Below are 21,070 nucleotides of genomic sequence, written 5' to 3' on the forward strand. Positions count from 1 at the left end.
AAAAACCCTATAGGGACAAGTGTGAGATGCAGGCAATAGAACCTGGCAGTGATGAACTAGTGCTCTCCATATAAGTGTTGGAGTGCCATGGCAGCCCAATCATCTTATAACAGCTTACTCCTATATTTTCTATACCCTAAATCCCCACAGACCTCATCTCTTCACCTCGCTCTTTATCACTCTCTCTCTCAGTTCAAGTATTCCTGAGCTTGTCCCAGTCTTAATGAGGCGCTCAGAGGAGTTTCCTTCCCCTTCTCTCTCTTCCTTCCTAGTTTTCCCACAGAACTGGGGTGGTGGGACGACCAGGGGAATGTCGTTCCCTATCTGCACTGATGAATGTTCACCTTGCCTCACACCTGGCAGAGTGGGAGCCACCTTTAGAGTGTGTTTGAGACTGAATAATAACCAGATCCAATGATACGCTGCAAATTATTCCTGCAGTTCCTGAAAAGCTGTAACATTTACATATAAATAAGTGTGGGTTTTGCTCATCTTTATCACCAAGTGATTCGCCACAGGAGTCATTCAAACGTGCTCTACTTTAGCCTTGCCATTTCCCAGTGTTGTGAAAAATTGTGTTTCTCTTGGTTGCATGTTTTCACTTTAATTTCATGTCAAGGAGGAAAATAACAAGGCGTTTTCAGGTCTGTGGGGTTGTGCTGTTTTAAACTTTTAACGTGAGAAAATGTTTCAAATGTATAACTTGATTGTCATCCTGATATTTTTAATCCTGATTCTACATGGAAGTGGTCAGGCTGCAATGGGCTTCTCAATTGCCAAAGAATGACACTTTATCATTCCTTTAGGGGAGAGAGACATGCTGGCAGGAAAAGTCCACTGATGCACAGGTGGTAAGTTTCTCGTATATGGTTTATGTGAAAACAAAAGAATTCAATAGTCAGCATGAGTCACCACTCTGTTGGCTCTGTTGAGCAACAAAAGCACGCAGCTAACTCAAGCCTTGATCATATAGTATGGTGCTTTTCAAAGTCAAGGATGCTTCCTTAGAATGATGGGTGTTTCCAAGTCAGGTCCTACAGAGGCTAGGCAAGACACCTTCCTAGCATTTGATAAACACACACTGGAGCAGGCTAGTGAGTGCCAAGGTGTGCGACACTGCCGAGGCGCCACCTCAATTCTAGCAAATCATGCACAAAGAATTGTGGGTACTTTGCACCCACTAGGGATACACACATGCATCCTTGAAAATTCTCTGGAGAGAGGACTCGGTCCTCAGTAGAATTCCAAGGATCCTTGACATTGGAACAGTTCTTCAGCATGATTCAATGACATAGCCTCCTTAAAATTCAGCCATTTATAGATCCTTCCTTGACTTTGAGAAGCACCAAAGGTCTGCATACACTGATACGTTCTTGTATTTTTGACGGTACTGAAAATCAAACCAGCAGGGTTTCTAAATACACTGGTATACTGTAATACCATGATACCACCCAAGCCTAACATGCGCACCAGAAAACCTGATGGTGACCTCTGGACACAGGCAGTATTTAGCTAAACAACACCAGGAAGTCACATAGACTCAGAAACCAGGAATTGTCCTTTAAAGTAGTGTTACTGTGAGTGTGGCGGCAAACGGGATAAATTCCCAAAAAGCAAGATTCAATAAAAGGTTGTGCCAAACTGCACTCTGGCACTCGGAGGTACTTCTTACAGAAAGAGAAAGAGAGGGTGGCACATACCACCAAAAATTTAAAAAAAAGATGAATATGTGGCTGCAATGTTGATAATGTTGCTGGCAGCCAAAAATAAATGAATGTGGGGAAACCTTGGATTAGTAGACAAAGTAAGGTTTAGGGAAACGGCATTCTGCCAACCGGATAACATGGAACGTCCTATCTGAACACAACCTATTGAATCAAATTCCACTGAATCGGGGGAAGAGCTAGAGCCTTAGCACAGGGGGGTGGAGCATTCTCAAAACCTTTTAAAATTCTCAACTGCCAAACTGAAAAAAGCATCCACACTTAGATCTGTGCAAAAATCTTCTTCTGCACAGACCTGAGTGTGGATGCTATTTTTTTTTTTTATCAAGTTTGACCGTTTATAGCTCTAGCACCTCCAGCTACGTCTCATACAAGGTGAGCGGTAATTTTTACTCTCTATTAAAATTCACAACCGTAAAATAGGAGATATATCCCAGCCTATAATATCCATTATCACTTATTGAGCCAAGCAAGCCCATGTCTAAGAAAACATTCAGTGAAGCCCTTTTGTCAGACAAGCTTTTTTTATAGAACGAATAAGAAAACAGATTGCCAGTCACATTCAAATGTTTCAGCACCGAGGAAAACATGCTCTACATTTATCAACTGATGAGCTGTTCAGCATCACCGCTGTTGGCTGTCTATTGGCAGAGGTGCTGGACGCCAACAGGCCAGATATAATGTCTCAGTCAATGTGTGTCCTACATTGGAGTAATTTAAACATAAACGTAACATTTACACATAAAATAGACTCAGCGGTATACAACACCATACAAAGCCTATTCAATTATAAAACACACATAAAGGTCTACAACACTATACAAGGCCTATTCAAACATACAACAGAAACAGAAGTAAAAAACATTATACAAAGCCTATTCAACTATAAAATAACAGGTTAATCTTGCTGATTTCTTCATAACTCAAAGTAAGACTTCTCATAAAGTTCCACTTGCCAATGGTTGTCCCTCGTGGCTGCTAAGCCTGCCCTGTATTTCAGTGTAGTCCATTTGTGTATTACTCTACTTAACAAAATAACACCAACAGGTCAACTAATTTTGGACATATCACTGCCCCTTTGCAAAACTTCATCCTCCTTTCAGCTGATTGAAGGTTGAAAGTCAGCAAATAGTTTGTTGGGCAGAGAGAAACAGAGATCTGTGTGGGTACATGAGAAACTAAAAAAGAGGGTGGAACATGGGGAGTACCACCACTTGGTCCAGGAGCTTCACCTCCATGATGGAGGCGCAGTTTCAAATACTGCACTTAAATGCTTCCACCCCTGCTGCTGTCTATTGCTATCACAGTAACTGCAGTTTGTGAAGTCGTATAGCTCTATACCCAGCAACCACTACTACCAATTTTCCTCCAATATTTACCAACTGTATACTTGTTGTCATTACTGATACAGAAGGCCGCCTCTCAAATCATCCGATTAGACGATGGGAAAAAGGTGGAGATAACATGAGACAGAGTCTGACTCTGAGTTGAATTTTTTGTAACTTTTTAACAAAAACACTAGGCTTCTAAAATGCAGAAACTCAAAGTGTGTAGTAACACAAAAACAGCAAGCAAAAAGTTTCATTCTCATTAAGCACAGTATCAAAAAGCCACCTCCATCATAAAGAAAAACTGTTAAATATATGATGTTTCTAACTTCTCAAATGTTACGTTTTATTTTTCAAAATATAATCTTTGGTTATGAGGAATTGTTGATTTTTTTTTTTTTTTTTTTTTTTTTTTTACTATTTTCTGAAATCTTAACTGATGAATCAGTAATAAAAATGATGGTTAGTTGCAGCTCTATATAAAATGTCTACTATCACCATAACACAAAACATAATAATATTTGGTTTGTTGCTGCATTTCAAAAACTCACAAAGAAAGAATAATCCAGACATCTCACTGAAATGTTTCATTGAGAACTATTTTCTACCCAAGGACACCTGCCAACTGTGTATCTGCACAGAAGGAAGAGCGAGCCAGAACTCATGGATTAGTGATTCACAAGTGACGACACAAAATTGAATGCCAACAGCATTCCTCTGAGCTGAGCTGCACTACAGTGATGTTGTGTTTGTATTATCACAAGTGTGTCTCATCCTGGCGCTCTTCCTTCAGGGAGGAGATATAATCAAACCATTCATGTCTGCATGAGGGAGGGATCACTGCCACGACATTTAGGCTTAAAGGAGCTGTATGTGACATTCAGAGCACAGATTCAGAGTGTGGGGCTGATTGTCTGCACACGGTTCTTAACATGGAGGTGGCATAGCTGGTGGCTAGCAGCTAACGGTGCTAACTCCATAAACAGCACTAACAACAGCAACAGTGCTCACAGAGCTAACATGTTAACCTGAAGGTCGAGATGCCAGTAACAGCATTGACAACCATATGACTGCAGTGGAGAGCGGTAGTGATTAGCTAGTCAGCAACACACACATGTATTAACATGCACGCACAGCCAGGTCAGCCACCACAACAATGAACAGAGAAGTTTAGAGAAGTTCAGAGAAGTTTTACAACACACACAGAGGGACTGTAAGGCTGTGCAATTCATTCAAATTTTATTTTCAATTACAATTTTGGCTTCCAATGATTATAAAAACAAGAAAATTGAGACAAAACAATTGTTATGCAAGATTGTTTTTATACACTATTCATACGTTTTTCTCTGGAAATTAATGCACCAAAATTCATCCATAGCCTACGTAATCATACGCGCCGATTCATCTTCCAAACATCAGTATTGGCTGATATTTGCCTTGTGGCTGTGATCAGCCTATTGGCAAATGAGATGACATTCACTGATGGCAGCGGCCGGTGTTTTTCTGTTGAGTCAAATCAGTTTTGCGCAGATTAAATAGCAAGGCTCCAGACAAATGGCCATAAACTTAAATTAATGAGCAGGTACAGGAAGAATACAATGACTGTTTGACAAATGGGCTCTGTGATCTCGCTGTTGTGTTACCACATGGCTAGCGGCAGCAGCTGTCCTGGGGACAATAGAAAATGTGTTTTAGACGAACTGAGATCTTCCCAGGGCACCTTCGAGTCAGGACACAATAAATTCACTATCATGGCATTAGAGGACGCACCCTATTGTTTCCCTGATAATCATTCGCTACATTTAGAGCATGGAGTCTGTGTTAAAATCTGCAGAGGAGCTTACTTGTTAGCTGTTAGCTGTTAGCAGCTAGTAGCCTCAACTAACTGCTCACAGAGGTTGGACTGAGTTACATTATGTTAAGTTCAAGCTCTATTCAGGAAAAATGGGTATTCAGCAAAGGTAATATAACTTTCTAATGATGTGTTCATGTAATCTTGTAAAATGTAGTTTTTGGCAAGAAACTTGAATAAATACAGCTAGTTGAAGGAGACTTGTTGGTGTTTTCACTGCAATATAAAAACAGATATTAAAGAGAGAATTATTCTACAATAGTAAAAAAGAAAAAAGCTTTTCAGCTTTTTTAATTTTCATGTAAAATGTTATATTGAAGGTTGTTTTATTAATCTGTATGATTGAATCTGTGCTAATTCAAAGGAAGACTAATAAATGGCTGATTGACTTTAACCCTTTGAAACCTGTGCAAATTGGCTTGATTTCTTTCAAAAACATGGGAAAAAGGCAATGAGCAATGACAGAAGACATGACCCCAAAAAATTGCAAGGAATTAATAAAAAGAGAAAATTCAAAACAAGAAAATGCTTTACTGGAATCTAGTGCAATTCACTGGCTAAAATTAAATTGAACTAACTGAAAAGTGGACTTTGTGCCAAGTGACAAAAACAACTGAAAATGAACATGATATTCATTGGATGAAATAAATGTATAATGTACTGATGTTTTCTTTTAACTTATGTAATCATTTCAAAGCATCTGACACTGTCTCAGAGAAGAGGCAGCTAAGTTATCTCTTTTCTCAGTTGATTATAAACGGGTTTACAAACTTCACATGTTGTAGAACTACATTACACTCCCGGCATGGAGACTGATAGCATTAGCCTGAAACAGGAAGCTCTCAGAAACAGCACTCTCTGGCAGCCCCTCACCTACACAGTACAGACCCAAAAGCATAAACATCGCACTTGGAAAATGAATAATGACTAAAAGAAGCCCACACAGCAGACCAGAAAGGACCTTGCACAGTATTTCTGTGGGTGTTACAAATAACAACCTCGAAATCTTGTTAGATTTCAAACAAAATATTCTTCAAGGGTGCAACCTCGCCGTCACACCGACCCGGTGTTTGCATTTGGAAAATGAGGTGGTGTGCAAAGGTGAGCTGAGCATTGTCGGGGAACGTGTCGCTAATGAAAGTTTGCCTGTTTAGAGGTCGAGCCATAACAGTTCTGCCGACTAAACAACCGGTCCCTGCCCCCCCCCTCCCAACCCCCCCTGGTAATAACAGCCCACGCTTTCAAGAGCTCTTAGATCATTCCATACAGATTCCTCTGGGCTCGGAGAACAGGCCTTGCATTGCAAAAGCATGTGGAGCGCAGGCCCTGGGCAGGCTGCGCTCAGTGCCTGGTAAATGGGCCGTGTTGCAGGCAGATATTGTGGAGAAAACTGCTGAGTATGGAGTTTATTTGAATCCCAGCAGAGCAAAAGTGCATTAGGAGTTTGGAGGGCTTTTTTAACCTTTTGATGACATGTCTGAGATGGAGAGATTGTAAGAAAACTGACAAGGCGAGCAATAAGGAAGGGTGCAGAGCATGGAGGTAACAGGAAGCAACACGGTGTAAGATAATGATCCTTTGAGCTGCGGGGTAAAAGCTATTAATACGGATGTGCAAACCTTCACTTTATCCCTACAAGTGACTAGAGCTGGTGGGGTGATAATGAAATTCCCCTACTGACAATACTGTTTTAAAAAAACAACATTTGAAAATCACTGTCCAAAATCAGCTGAAGAGAGAGATGCACCAGGGCTCCAGACTAACTTTTCCACTAGTATACTGGTGCTACCAACTTTCACTGTTAGAAGAGAGTTCAATGTGCATCCTGCATGAATGCAACCAAGTGAAACTTGGTGCACACTAACGTGCACACTCACAAACTAGAATTACTGCCTTGCGGTTATATGTGAAGTGACCTTGACCTTTGACCACCAAATTTTAACCAGTTCGATCTTGACTCCAAGTGGACCTTTGTGCCATATTTGGAGAAATTTCCATAAGATGATCTTGAGAAGGTGCCAATCAGGCACCTGATTTTTCAGCACCTGGGGCTATCAGAAGCTCAAAATAAGAGTCAATAGCAACAGCGAAAAAACGCTGTTTGGCATTGGCAGAGAAGATTTGGCAAATTTTTCATGGGTGCAACCCACATACTCAGCTCTGCTGCTCATCCCACAAATGCATGTTCCTTTCAAATGTGGCACTGTTTAAAAGGGAAATAAACAGGCTTTCCAACGGTATAAGATTTATTGCCAAGAAGCTTTGTTACAACAAAGAAATAATCTACCAAACACAAATTTCCTTACTTTTTGTGCTTAGTTTAGATACATTTTGCTGCAAAAAAAAAACTGGCTAAGGTGAGATAAACCTTATTAAACAGAACAGATGGTGACAAAGTTTTCCTTTGGGGACATTATGAACATTTGAAAACAGGTAATAAATCGCAAAATATTGCAATACATTTTATCGCAATACTCAGCATATTGCAACACCTTTAAAATCGCAATAATATTGTATCATGACCTAAGTATCACAATAATATTGTATTATGGATCCTCTAGTGATTCCCACCCCTATTTCTTTGTCACTCATAACGTGAACACAGCATTGGCTCACGATACATGGGTAATTACGTACAGCATCAGACATATGCTAGCATGTTGTTGTTGGGTTTTTTTTATATGCTACAACAATGCGGTGAAGCATAGAGAAAGCAAGAAAAAAGAGAGACTCAATATAGAATTGTTTAGAATTTAAATGGGCCAAAATTCACAAATTGTATCAAAACCATGAGGCAGAAAGGTCATGACCATGGGTCCTGATGTCAAAACACCAGGTCACAATGTCAAAACATGATGTTGTGATATCAGTCACAATGTCAGTTTATGATGTCACAAAATCAGGTCATGACACTAAGTGATTGTGTCATGAGATGAAGTTATGATCAGCCACCTGAATGAAAAGTCCTGACATTGACACCATGTAATGTCACGACCGTCACACAGAACCATTAATGAGCCACCTGATCTAAATGTTTCATGCTGAAGGTCCCAGATGTTACTGGATCTGTGGCAATCTAAAATCCTTTCAACTGCATCTGGGACTGGTGGAGAACGCCACTCAAAATGAACTCAGCTGCAACATGTCTACGATGCAAACTCCACCCACACATTTCTGTAACTGGGCCAAAATAAACACTCAGAGTGAATTAAAACTCCTGTCACTTCTGCTAAGGTAAAACATGCTGCCCACTGAGATGTACTGTATCTACCTTGAGGCAAGAAACACTGGTGTAAAACATTTCAAAAGAATGCATCAGCCGGTTACATTTGTGGGCGAGGTTAAGTAGTCAGCGTGTGCTTGACCAAAACACAACATGCACAAAGAGGTGGTGTGTTGACAAAAGAAACGGAGATGTAGGAATTTGAATTGGCTCAGTTTCTGTGAGAGGGTCACACAGATCTGCTTGATAATTTCAGAGAGTTCCACATGTTTGAACACATTATTGAGAGCCTATGTGAGAGCGGATCAAAGCAGAATTGTGATTATTGAAGAGTCCTTGACTTGATCTTCCTCTCACCACATTTATTCACATATATAACTCACATTAAAGAGTTCTAAGTCCAGGACCTGCATGACTGGATTACTGGTCCTGGCCAACATGTCCTGATCCCATCTCGTCAAATACAAAACACTTTGCTTTTAGGTTGTTTTTGGTGACTTGGGTTGTTGCTGTTGCCGCATATCATACCGACATGAAAGTTGTCTCTGTACGTCCCTCTCTGACGCCGATATCACCAACAAAATGGCAGTATCTGTCAAGCTGGGAGTGAAAACTGTCTGTCCTGGCAGTACAGAAATGGCAAACATATGTTTGAGTAAGTTTGAGAACAGTCACAATGCCACATAGTTTCTCCACGACTGAAATTTTTTTCTTTTTAATTCCTCTTTTACTGTAAAGTGTCCTGCACATTACAGATCCTCATGATACTTTAAATAAGAAATTCAAGACATTCCTAAAAATGTTTATGTGCTTATTAAAAGATGTTGAATTCTTTTGACAGTTGATTGTCTTCAGATGATCAGAGGCTGTGTTCAGAGATGAACTGTTGATGGCAGATGGATGATGTGACGCTTGATGACTGTGGTTCTGCTGACTGCTGCAAATGAGCTCCCACATTTAATGGCACACAATCACCGCTTTCCTGATGTATTGTTTTTTTGGAGGGGATTTTCATGCAGGCATTTGGAACAGAGGAACAGCCAATTATCACTGTTCTATTTAGAGTGTTTTTTAGCCAGTTAGGATCTGCAGCCAATTAACTGGTGCATTACTGGTTGACACCATGCTGCAGAAGTATATGCTGATACAAAGTAATAGATCGACAAAAAAAAAAAAAAAGAAACAATATGGCAAATCATGAAGGGAGGAGGGGGGGGGGATAGACTGGTTGTGGAGCAGAGAGGAATAGTGGCACAGTCCTCTTCTGTTGGACTTGCTGCCAGATTCAGCAGTGGGAGACACATGTGGGACATGTGGTATTATCTATTAAACAAAGACGTTGCACAAATTAACCACTCACTAACCACTAACCGGTGATATCTGGTAGCAGTATCTGTGCTCAAGTACAATACAACTCTTTGATAAAGACCTGGACAGTTAACTAAAAAGTGTAAAACTGATGACTTGCACTTCAATGTAGTGTCATCTTTAAAGTCTTCCAGTCCGCAGGGACGCTGCTGTCCTCAGCTAACATTATTGTCTTTCAGAGGCTGTAGGGCAGAGATTTAAGGCCAGAGTAAAGTCATGCTATCATGTCAGGAAGGAGGTTAAATACCCTCCAAAGTTAGGCTAAATTTCAGTGAGGGAAATGACATGGCCATCTTTACAGGGGTCCCTTGACCTCCCACCTCAAGATAATCTGAATGAAAATGGGTTCTATGGGTACCTGAGAGTCCCTTTTTTCAGACATGCCCACTTTGTATGCTGTAAAGCCCTCTGAGGCAAATTGTGATTTGTGACATTGGGCTTTATAAATAAAATTGATTGACTTATTGACTGATTGATTGATTGATTGATTGATTGATTGATTGATTGATTGATTGATTGACTGACTTTCTGCTAGTACCATGCGGTTTTTGCATGCAACACAAATGGATTATTTTCATTCATTGTATTTGAATGTTTCTGCATAAGGTGCTCCCTGAGCAGTCTTAGAATTGCATAAATTGGGTCTGACTGGAAAGCTGAGACTCTTGTGGATTCAATCGCCCCAGTTTTATTGATGTCTGATGATGTTAGTCCCCAAAGTAGCCATTTCATTGTAGTGAGTCCATTTTTTTAAATGGACCTCACTGTATAAAATGGCCTATGGTGACCTCCTGGATAATCAAAGCCTCATAAAACTTTACAACCACAATCTAGAGACCGAGGGCATTCAGAGGATGAATGGCTTTCATAGGTACACTGACAATAAGGGAGTTTTTCAGCAGTTCCCAGAACAGAAATGCTCACCATCCAATTGCCGAAAAAATGCAATTCTTACAGAAATAAAGTTTTTGATAGCAAATAACAGCATGGACTTTTTATGGTGTTCCTTAAAGTCTTGGTGTCTTTATGTGGTATTTTGGAGCAATTTTGAGCATTTTAAGAAATTCTCAAGAGGTCAAAAAATCCATAAATTTATCCCCAATTTATGTAACAAATGGTTACATAAATTAAGATTTGCTTGTTACTTTTGAGACAAAACTATGCATAAGAATGAACACCATAAACTTGCATCATAATGTTCTAAGCCCCTATCTTTCATAAGTTTGAACAGGTGCACAACGTTTACTAAAAAAGATGAAAGACTGTAGACCTATTTAATTAAACGATGACTGAAATGTTGTGGTATAGATGGCCACATGAAGGATCATTAAGGAAGGATGCCTCAAACACCCAGCAAATGGCCAAAAAAAAAACATACTAAAGAAGAGTTGTGCCACCTTACTAATAACATTAAGGGATCTTTGCTAAAGAAAAAAAAAACCTTTTTTTTATGTAGAAACTTGGCTGGCACATCAATATCTGATGTTAACTCCAAATGTCAGTCTTAGAGTAATGAGTCTGGTTAGAGCCAAGCCCTGAGCAACAGCGCCAGACTTTGAAGCCAATTTTATATCGTGGGCAAATTTTGGATTAAAACTTGCATGTCTGTCATGTGATGCCATGTGGCCCAAAACGACTTTCCCATAGACTTTCATTGGGAAAGAAATGTCTGTAAATCAGTGGATACTGGGTTTTTTTTCAGCATCACAACCCCTGTAAAATGACTCATTACTATCAGGATTTGATCCATTTGGTCCAATGACACTTCAAGGGTCCAGAAGAGAAGCACAACTAAATCATTTTTTTCCCACCTTCAAGTTAGCGGAGTGCTAAAGTGGAAGCGTCTTACTTGGCCGGTCTCTAGTGCGCCTATTCTATGGTCCTAATGATGTGGAATATCTGGGTAATTTCATATCATGGAAATTAAGTTTTTTGGCTTCATGCCCCACTGAGCAACCTTCATAGGAATGAACAAGACCCTGCCTCCAGTGTTGTATTTGGTTCTCTTTATAAGTGAGTGGTTCAAGCCACTAGGAAGGTCAGCCATTGTTTCTTTCCCATCCAACTGGAAATTAAGAGGAGAGGAAAATGAGGCTACAAATTCTGATTAATACGTTAATCAAGACAAAATCTTCAAATGTCTTGTTTTATCAGCAGCTGAAAAAGTATTCTGTTAACTATGTGATATAACAGAGAAAAGCAGCAAATCCTCAGATTAAACAAGCTTCTATGATTGATTAAATTCAAATCAGTTGATAGTCTGCATTTTTTATTAATTGACTAATTGATTCATCAACTCATCGTTTCAGTGGTAGAGAAAAGCATACTATACATTGACAACATCTATCCTGTGTTTGGGAGAGGGTAGAGTTTCATGTAGAGCCAGAGCTTGAGGTTGCCTGACATCGCCAGACCAAATTGCAAATGCAAATTAGTCTGGACAGCTATGCTTATTTCAATTTACAAGTGCTGAGCGATGGACAAATATCAACAGACCACAAGTGTTTGCCGTAAGAACTTGAAGATAAAAGCTTTTTAACTCATCTTCTTCTAACCGCTTCATCCTCTTGAGGGTCGCGGGGGGGCTGGAGCCTATCCCAGCTGACATCGGGCGAGAGGCAGGGTACACCCTGGACAGGTCGCCAGACTATCACAGGGCTGACACATAGAGACAAACAACCATTCACGCTCACATTCACACCTATGGACAATTTAGAGCTACCAATTAACCTAGTCCCCAATCTGCATGTCTTTGGACTGTGGGAAGCCGGAGTGCTCGGAGGGAACCCACGCTGACATGGGGAGAACATGCAAACTCCGCACAGAGGGGCTCCCACGCCCAGGATCGAACCGGCAACCCTTTTGCTGTGAGGCGAGAGTGCTAACCACCACACCACCGTGCCGCCCGCTTTTTAACTCACCTTACTAAAATATCTGAATCAACACAGAAGGCCCAAACCATTTTTGATCAACTTGTTGATCTTCGAAAAGGTCTCAAAAAACATGTCCCTTATTAGATAAACGGTTGTGATTGGCCCATCAGATCTCAAGTTGCTGGAAACCTGCCTGAATGGGACAGAAACCAGATGCATCTGCCAGAGCAAATAAAACATGAGCTCACAGATTCGTCTGGTTCTCAGGAAAGGTTCAAGGTGGGGTGAGACAAGAAAGACGGCACTGTCAAATACGCCCTTAGGAGCTGTTTTTATTAGGAATACTGACGGTTACAAATGAGATGTTTTGAATACTTTGGCTGCATTTCCTCTGATTAGGTCATTCAATTGACATTAATGTAAACGGACCAAATCACTGCAGTTCTCTACAGTATATAAAGTGTGTGGAAAAGAAACACTTAAAATAAACTTATTGTAGTTAGGTTTTTAATATGAATCATCTGAGGTATATTAAAATTAAAACATATTATACATTGTTTGAGAACAACTGGAAATGTAGTTCACAGATGGATGTGTTAATTTTAAAATTCAGATGGACTGAAATTAATTATGGTTATTCATAAATATTAACTTGAGCAATGGTTGTGATTAGAATACAGTACAGTGAGTTTTCAAAGATTAGGCTAAATAATGAAGCTGACAGAATACAGAATGTCTTGCCTGAAAATGAAATTTTGGTATTCAGCCCTTAACCCAGTGATAGGTTCAAATGAAAGACTGTAAGCCTATTTAATTAAACAATGGCTGAAATGTTATTTTTATATGGTATAAATGGTGATTTACTGGTTACATGATGGATCATGAAGGAAGGATGCCTCAGACACCACCACCTAGCAAATGGCCTCTACAGTTCTCTACAGTATATAAAGTGTGTGGAAAAGAAACACCTTGAAGTATAATGCAATAAACAATAAAAACTTCATAAAAATGGACTTATTACAGTTAGGTTTTTAATGTGAATTTAATGCAACACTGTAGTTAGAACTGGCAAAAATCTAGATATTACATCTATATGTCATATGACACTTGATATTGTAATATTGTAAGTGCTGACTTCCTGGTTTTAAAGGCTGCATTATAGTAAAGTGTTGAACAGACTGTTCTGTATTTTCTCTTCCTCTACTGATCATAAATTTATACTCATCACTTTTGTTTTTGCTCCCATTTTTTTACAGGTTGAAAATTATTTCCCTGTCATGAGATGTCTTCACTGTTGTTTCCCTGAATTTGGCAGTACATCCAAACGGCAGATCACATGTAGCAACACCAGCTCAGGACCTCTGCATGATGACACAAATGTGGCGATAGCTTTGCACTATAAGATTGCTAAAATCTCACTGTCTGTAGGAGGCTTAAGACCAGCCACAAACCGTCCTGGGGAAGCTCATCTGCATGCTCACCAAGGTCTTGACCTGACAGCAGTTCATCATCATAACCAATTTGTGCAGGTATGAGGCTGGTTTGATGTACTGCCAAATTCATGGAAACAACATTGGAGACATGTTGAGGTAGTGAAATGAACATCCAATTCATAGGCGACAGCTCCTGTGCATATTCCAGCAGTCAGCATGCCAACGGCACACTCCCTCAAAATTTGTGACATCTGTGGCATTGTGCCATGTGATCAAACGGAACATTTTATAGCAGCCTTTCATTGTGACCATCCCAAGACACACCTGTGTAGTAATGATGCTGCTCCATCAGCATCTTGATACACCACACCTGTCAGGTGGATGGATTATCTTGGAAAAGGAAAAGTGCTCACTATTACAGATTTTAACAAATTTGTGACCAAAATGTGACAGAAATATATCTTTATCCACTGAATGCATGAAAACACTTCAACTTAAACCCGTGAGAATGAGAGCAAAAACAAATGTTTTGCATTTACATTTTTGTTCAGTTTATTTGCCTTTACACACTTAGTGTATAACCACACTAGTCATGACTATTAATTAAAATCTCAGTGTGTAAATATTTTGTGGACGCACCAAAAGCAAACCCTACAATATCATCTCAATATCAATATGAAGGTATTTGATCAAAATATGATGATATGTGATTTTCTCAATATGTCCCAGTTCTAGCTTTAGTGTAAGATTATATCTGACAGCGTAAGTTTCATGTTGTAACTCCACTGTGTTTTAAAGATAGTGCAGAAGCCACACACACACAAACACACACACACACACACACACACACACACACACAGGGGTTGTTAACTTCATTAACTTGGACCATTTTTCTTGAATGGGGGGTTTTGTCTGAGTCTTACTCAGCCTGAGGGTAGTTCAGTCCACATGACTGCTGGACATGCTGATGTATCTTCATACCAGCCAGTCACACACACACACACACACACACACACACACACACACACACACACACACACACGGGCCTTTATCTGACTGTCCGAAGATGGGAAGAAGCTCAATACATTAGATTTAACTCTTTGTTAATTTCATGTCATTTCAAATACTGTGGAGACTCCCAGCCAAGTCAGACCCTCATTAGTAAAAACTAGAATCCAACCAGGAACTAACACTGTGGTGGTTTCACCAAGAAAGTCCCTAAAAACGGACTTAGTGTGACATAACTGTCTGAGATGTGGACCACTGTACTGTACCGGCAGCGATTCTCTCAGCCGCTGCCTTTTATGGACAAGGCACAAAGAGGACAGGGCTCATTGTGTAGTTTGGCTGGAAAACTACTGTGAACATCGACACTACTGACAATTCCTCGTTAACCCTAACACGTTTTGTTCCTCTACAATACAAAACAAATGAATCTTAAACAATAAAAGTTATTAACGCAAAGCCGCTCGCTTCGATACCTGCGTGGATCAAGAGACTCTCACCCGAAACACGTTTTAAAACTCTGACAATTTACTGTTCCCTAGCTTACAGTGAAATATAACACGTGTTAGAAAACATATGCCACCGTGTTTTAGGACAACTAACGTCTTCTGTTACTGTCGGCATTAAAGCCACAACTCAATAATGTCAACTTTTAGAAATTGACCTTATTTCCCCCCTGGAACTCCCCACCGATCCATTTGAGGAGAACGCGATGGGAGTAACGTTAACCACAGAGGCGGTGGTAACAGTAGGATGTTATCACAGTGTTATGCCGTGGTTATGTGTTTCTGTTTTGGTCTCAGCCTGTGGCAACATGAAGAATGAATCCATGCTATTCAGAAAAGGTCTAGTAGGTCATGTGTGTCCTGTGCTTTTGCCTGATAAGCAACGTGGCATTAAATTGTCAGATTTTTATATGGCATTCGGCGCGTGCAGCCTTGAGCTTTATATAACGGCGGCTTATTACTCTTAAGTAAAGTTTGAGCGCTGTCAAACCAAACAAACACCAATTCAATTACAGCCCGTTAAACTGAATGTCACATTTTATACATGTCATACGTGTTTATCTGCTGTGCCTCAGTGCTCCAACGTGCAACTGGTAGATGCTAGAAGAAGTTTTACAGCATGTCCGCTCTTTTCTTTACCTTGTTCTCCGGTGTTTCCGCTGGCTCTGTCCAGTGTGCCGTTCAGCAACAGAAAAGAAAGAAAAACGAGCAAACGTCCACATTTTGCCGGTGATATTTGGGCATTTTTCTGCCTGTGTTTACTGTACATCCCTGTGACCCTCGGTACCGCCGACCGTCCTCCCTTTCCTCGCCGTTTTCAACTCTGCCTCCCTTTCTGACTCCTCCGAGCGTCAAACACTACGGAGTCAGATACAGCACTTCCGGTCTGAACCATTAAAATAAAACCGTGATGAATGACCTGAACAAGCGCCACAACTACAAGTCATTATTTTAGCCAAATAAGGGATCAAAAATATATATTCTTTTATTTAATTTTTTAGCTATTGTTTGCAATGTTTGTTTTTGTAATAAGTAGGTTTGTCAAAATTGACCCTGATATGCTTAGGGACTGTTTGTTACTTGTGAGGGGGTAGAGGGTGGTGCAAAGTGGGGGAGGTGTGTCCAATGTTTTCTTTTCTTTTTTTAACTCTGTGGAGGAACTTTTTATACAGTTTTGCTTAGGGAAGGGACGTACTACTTTTAATTGTCGTATTTTGTATTTATTTTAAATACCCTTGGAACCCCGAAACCCAGTGGCAAAAATTGTATATAAAGATGGGTTATGCATCTTCACCAGGCCCCCAGGTGAAGGCATTGCAGCAGATTTTTCCCAGCGGCCACTCACGGTAGATCTACCTAAAATGACAGAAACCATCTTGGAAAAAATGTATTTGACGTCTTCTTTAAGTTTTCCCATGTCCCATCTACTAACATGGAGGAGACAGGGTTTATGATCTATACTGCAGCCGGCCAAAAGGGTCGATCAAGATGTTTTGGCTTCATTTCTGGGGAGTTGTTATATTGTCCATCTTTACATACAGTCTATGGCTGGTGGGTTTAAAAGCCATGTTTTAAGAATCCCCCCAAATTACACCAATTATATCATAACCAGAAACTGTAAAAACATCAATTATTGTTGGATTTTCAAATTCAGACGATCCTTGAACACATCATGCATGATGTAGGGATTCATCTTAAAATTCACTCAATAAACAAGTAGCACTAGGCAGTTCCTTTCAGAAAGTCTGCACTCCAGTATGCATGCCATAGTGAAAAACCAAGTCTTATTCAACTCCAGGATTTCAGCTTTTAGCTGAAACCATGAAAGGGCAAGTTTTTAAAATCTAATAACGTCACCGGCACCAAGTTATTATTATTGCCGCTGTTGTGTACAGTTATTCACCCTCATTTTATTGGCTCTTATACTTACATTTGATGTTATATATATATATATACAGTACAGGCCAAAAGTTTGGACACACTTTCTCATTCAATGCGTTTTCTTTATTTTCATGACTATTTACATTGTAGATTCTCACTGAAGGCATCAAAACTATGAATGAACACATGTGGAGTTATGTACTTAACAAAAAAGGTGAAATAACTGAAAACATGTTTTATATTCTAGTTTCTTCAAAATAGCCACCCTTTGCTCTGATTACTGCTTTGCACACTCTTGGCATTCTCTCCATGAGCTTCAAGAGGTAGTCACCTGAAATGGTGTTCCCAGAGGTGTTCAAACCATCGTCCTGTTGAAAAATAAATGATCACTGCAGGATGCTGGCCATGCTGGTTCAGTGTGCCTTCAATTTTGAATAAATCCCCAACAGTGTCACCAGCAAAACACCCCACACCATCACACCTCCTCCTCCATGCTTCACAGTGGGAACCAGGCATGTGAATCCATCCGTTCACCTTTTCTGCGTCTCACAAAGACACGGTTGGAACCAAAGATCTCAAATTTGGACTCATCAGACCAAAGCACAGATTTCCACTGGTCTAATGTCCATTCCTTGTGTTTCTTGGCCCAAACAAATCTCTTCTGCTTGTTGCCTCTCCTTAGCAGTGGTTTCCTAGCAGCTATTTGACCATGAAGGCCTGATTCGCACAGTCTCCTCTTAACAGTTGTTCTAGAGATGGGTCTGCTGCTAAGAACTCTGTGTGGCATTCATCTGGTCTCTGATCTGAGCTGCTGTTAACTTGCCATTTCTGAGGCTGGTGAACGGATGAACTTATCCTCAGAAGCAGAGGTGACTCTTGGTCTTCCTTTGCTGGGTCTGTCCTCATGTGTGCCAGTTTCGTTGTAGCGCTTGATGGTTTTTGCGACTCCACTTGGGGACACATTTAAAGTTTTTGCAATTTTAGTTGACTGACCTTTATTTCTTCAACAGTAATGATGGCCACTAATTTTTCCTCCAGTTAGCTGATTGGTTCTTGCCATAATATGAATTTTAACAGTTGTCCAATAGGGCTGTCGGCTGTGTATTAACCTGACTTCTGCACAACACAACTGATGGTCCCAACCCCATTGATAAAGCAAGAACTTCCACTAATTAACCCTGATAAGGCACACCTGTGAAGTGGAAACCATTTCAGGTGACTACCTCTTGAAGCTCATGGAGAGAATGCCAAGAGTGTGCAAAGCAGTAATCAGAGCAAAGGGTGGCTATTTTGAAGAAACTAGAATATAAAACATGTTTTCAGTTATTTCACCTTTTTTTGTTAAGTACATAACTCCACATGTGTTCATTCATAGTTTTGATGCCTTCAGTGAGAATCTACAATGTAAATAGTCATGAAAATAAAGAAAACGCATTGAATGAGAAGGTGTGTCCAAACTTTTGGCCTGTACTGTATATATATATGGTTATTTGTGGTGAAGGGAGGGTCATGGATTTTCCCCCACTCAGTCAGGGTTAGGGTTAGGAAAAATATTTGTAGTGTCAGGGAGGGTTGATTGAAAAAATGAAGTCCCACCTGAGCCACCCACCTCCTCTGATAAATAAAGAACAGTTCCTTATACACTGAGACCAATTGTCACTAGCTGACAACTGCATGCATGTGCATATATGCAAGTAGGTAGGTTAGCAGCAATATTAAAAAAGACACGAGTTAAAACAAATCTTACAACAACAGCTGAAGCTGAGTAATTATTACACTTCTATCAGGGACTGAAATTGGTGTAATATTGTGGGGAGTAATTGGGGAATGAGGAACAAGTGAGCAGGTGGATATAGGTGACAGGTGACTGGGACCTGTGGGAAAGTCTGAAGGCATCTGGTGGATGGATGGAGAGTGGCGTGTTTGGAAAGTTGTGAAGAAATGCATGGTCCTTGGGGCAGTAAGAAGTGGCTGGAGACAGGGACAGAAGGGAAGATTAAAAACAGGACTCATTACTAGGGCTACTGCCTTGCGGTGGCCAGTGAATATCACACATCTACCAGCCAGTTTTATCAGCTATATAATTCTAAGAGAACATATTAATCTTTTATTATTATCATTTTATGGACTGACTCAGCAGGATTGGGTAGGGGTCATAACATTCATGCAGATGGTTGGATTAATACCAACTGTGTCCCATTTACATACATATTCATTCATTAGCAGGTTTTACATATGTAGTTCACACGGGAAAAGTCCATCCATCCACTAGTTATACCACTTAGAGGGTCACTGTGGGGTTGAACAGATCCCAGCTGATATTTATCCATAGGCAGGCTACAATATAAAACACACTCAGCAGATACATGTATACTAAAACTCTTTATATTGGAGTATGCTGCTGACATGGCTACATTAACCTGTAAAGAGTCCATGGGACAAGAAGTTGCTTTCTGGGCCTTGCTTATACCAGGGACACCTGAGGAAACAATATAAAACACACTCAGCAGATATATGTATGCTAAAAAGAAACTCTTTATATCCTTCTGAGATCTTAACTTTTGTATGGTATGCATTTTTATTTTCTCCAAGCTATATGGGCTCAGTAGGTTCCGATAAGTACAAAAAAAGAAATACTGTAAATGATAAGCTCTAATTAACAGTGTCTTGGCTTGTTGCTGTTGCTGAAATTGGTCAAATTTGTTACCATATCAAACTACAAACATTAGTAATCATAAATAAAAAAAGTTTCAACCATAAAATGTGTCTGGATCAGCTGCATGGATTAGATTATTGTGCTCTTACTACCACTAGATGGCACAAAAAAGTGTCCATGAGTGAGGAAAACAGGTCTAAGTTCTGTAGAATGAAGTATAAAGTCAACTTAACCCAAAATGTAATGTCCTCATATGAGGACACAGGGTCTCAGGAGGATATACAGTACTCTGCAAAACATTTTAATTCCTCTTTTTGGAAATTTAATGGCTGTGACTTTCCTAAAGTCAGAATTTGATTCACATTGCATCGGCTCAGTTCCTGTGTCATTTCCAGCTCCTTCACAACAATATGTTGACTTACTGTGTGTGCCAAGTGCAAAAACAGGAAACTATGACATACTGCTGATCTCATTTTTACTTGACTGGGAAAAAAAGCATTCAAAATGGCCACATCTTCCACATAGCAAAGAGTCAAGCTTCACCTCAGATAGGATACACTGCAGACATAGGATGGATAGTGCACACAGAGCTGCTTTATACAGGACAGTCAACAATTTTGTGTACACAGAATGAATGCTGAGCTTAACAGTCAGCAGTTTAACTTGCACATGTTGTTCTTTCAGTCCTTTCAGTGTGTATTATAGTAACCTCACTGCTAAGCCAAAGCAAGTAAACACCTGTTTCCTGGCCTATTTATCAGCGAGCTAATCAGCCTGATAACCTGCAGCTGTCCCGCCTGCTGCCTGCCACAGCTGCAGGTCCTCACACAGAGATACCAGGGGCCACTTTAATACCAGCAACTGTAATGTTCACAGTCTTTATAGTCTGTGTACTGGTTAGATCTAATCTATAATGATTTCGCTAAGTGTGGGCCCACTTAGAGATGTATGCTGACTTGTGTGCACCACGATGTTTTTTTTCTTCTTCTTTTTTTTTCCCGTCAGTACAGTTCAGACTTTTATTTTGAAGTCAAAATCAGCTCTCATCCGGTGATAACCTCATTGTATTTAGCTTGAGGGCACTTGGCGCTTGACAAAAGAAGGCATGCGGTTTGATTAATGCTGTTTGCAAGTTTCCTTTTAAACTCCTTCATCCAAAATCAGAAGATTTAGAAAGAAAGTCATCTTCAGTTTATTCATAAATGATAACAAATTTGCATG

The 21,070-nt window shown here is 40.1% G+C and overlaps 1 protein-coding gene across 1 annotated transcript in view; it reads right to left on the reverse strand.

Moving 5' to 3' along the window:
- adam19a (ADAM metallopeptidase domain 19a) overlaps window positions 1–16,172 on the reverse strand; it is a 275,264-nt gene extending 259,092 nt beyond the window's left edge. The window contains exon 1 of the mRNA XM_049568017.1: window positions 15,952–16,172. Within this exon, the coding sequence (XP_049423974.1) occupies window positions 15,952–16,081 (130 nt within the window). The 5' untranslated portion in view covers window positions 16,082–16,172. The remainder of the gene's footprint in view (window positions 1–15,951) is intronic.
- Window positions 16,173–21,070: the final 4,898 nt, after the last annotated feature.

Source organism: Epinephelus fuscoguttatus, linkage group LG23 (assembly GCF_011397635.1).
Source record: "Epinephelus fuscoguttatus linkage group LG23, E.fuscoguttatus.final_Chr_v1".
NCBI lineage: Eukaryota > Metazoa > Chordata > Actinopteri > Perciformes > Serranidae > Epinephelus > Epinephelus fuscoguttatus.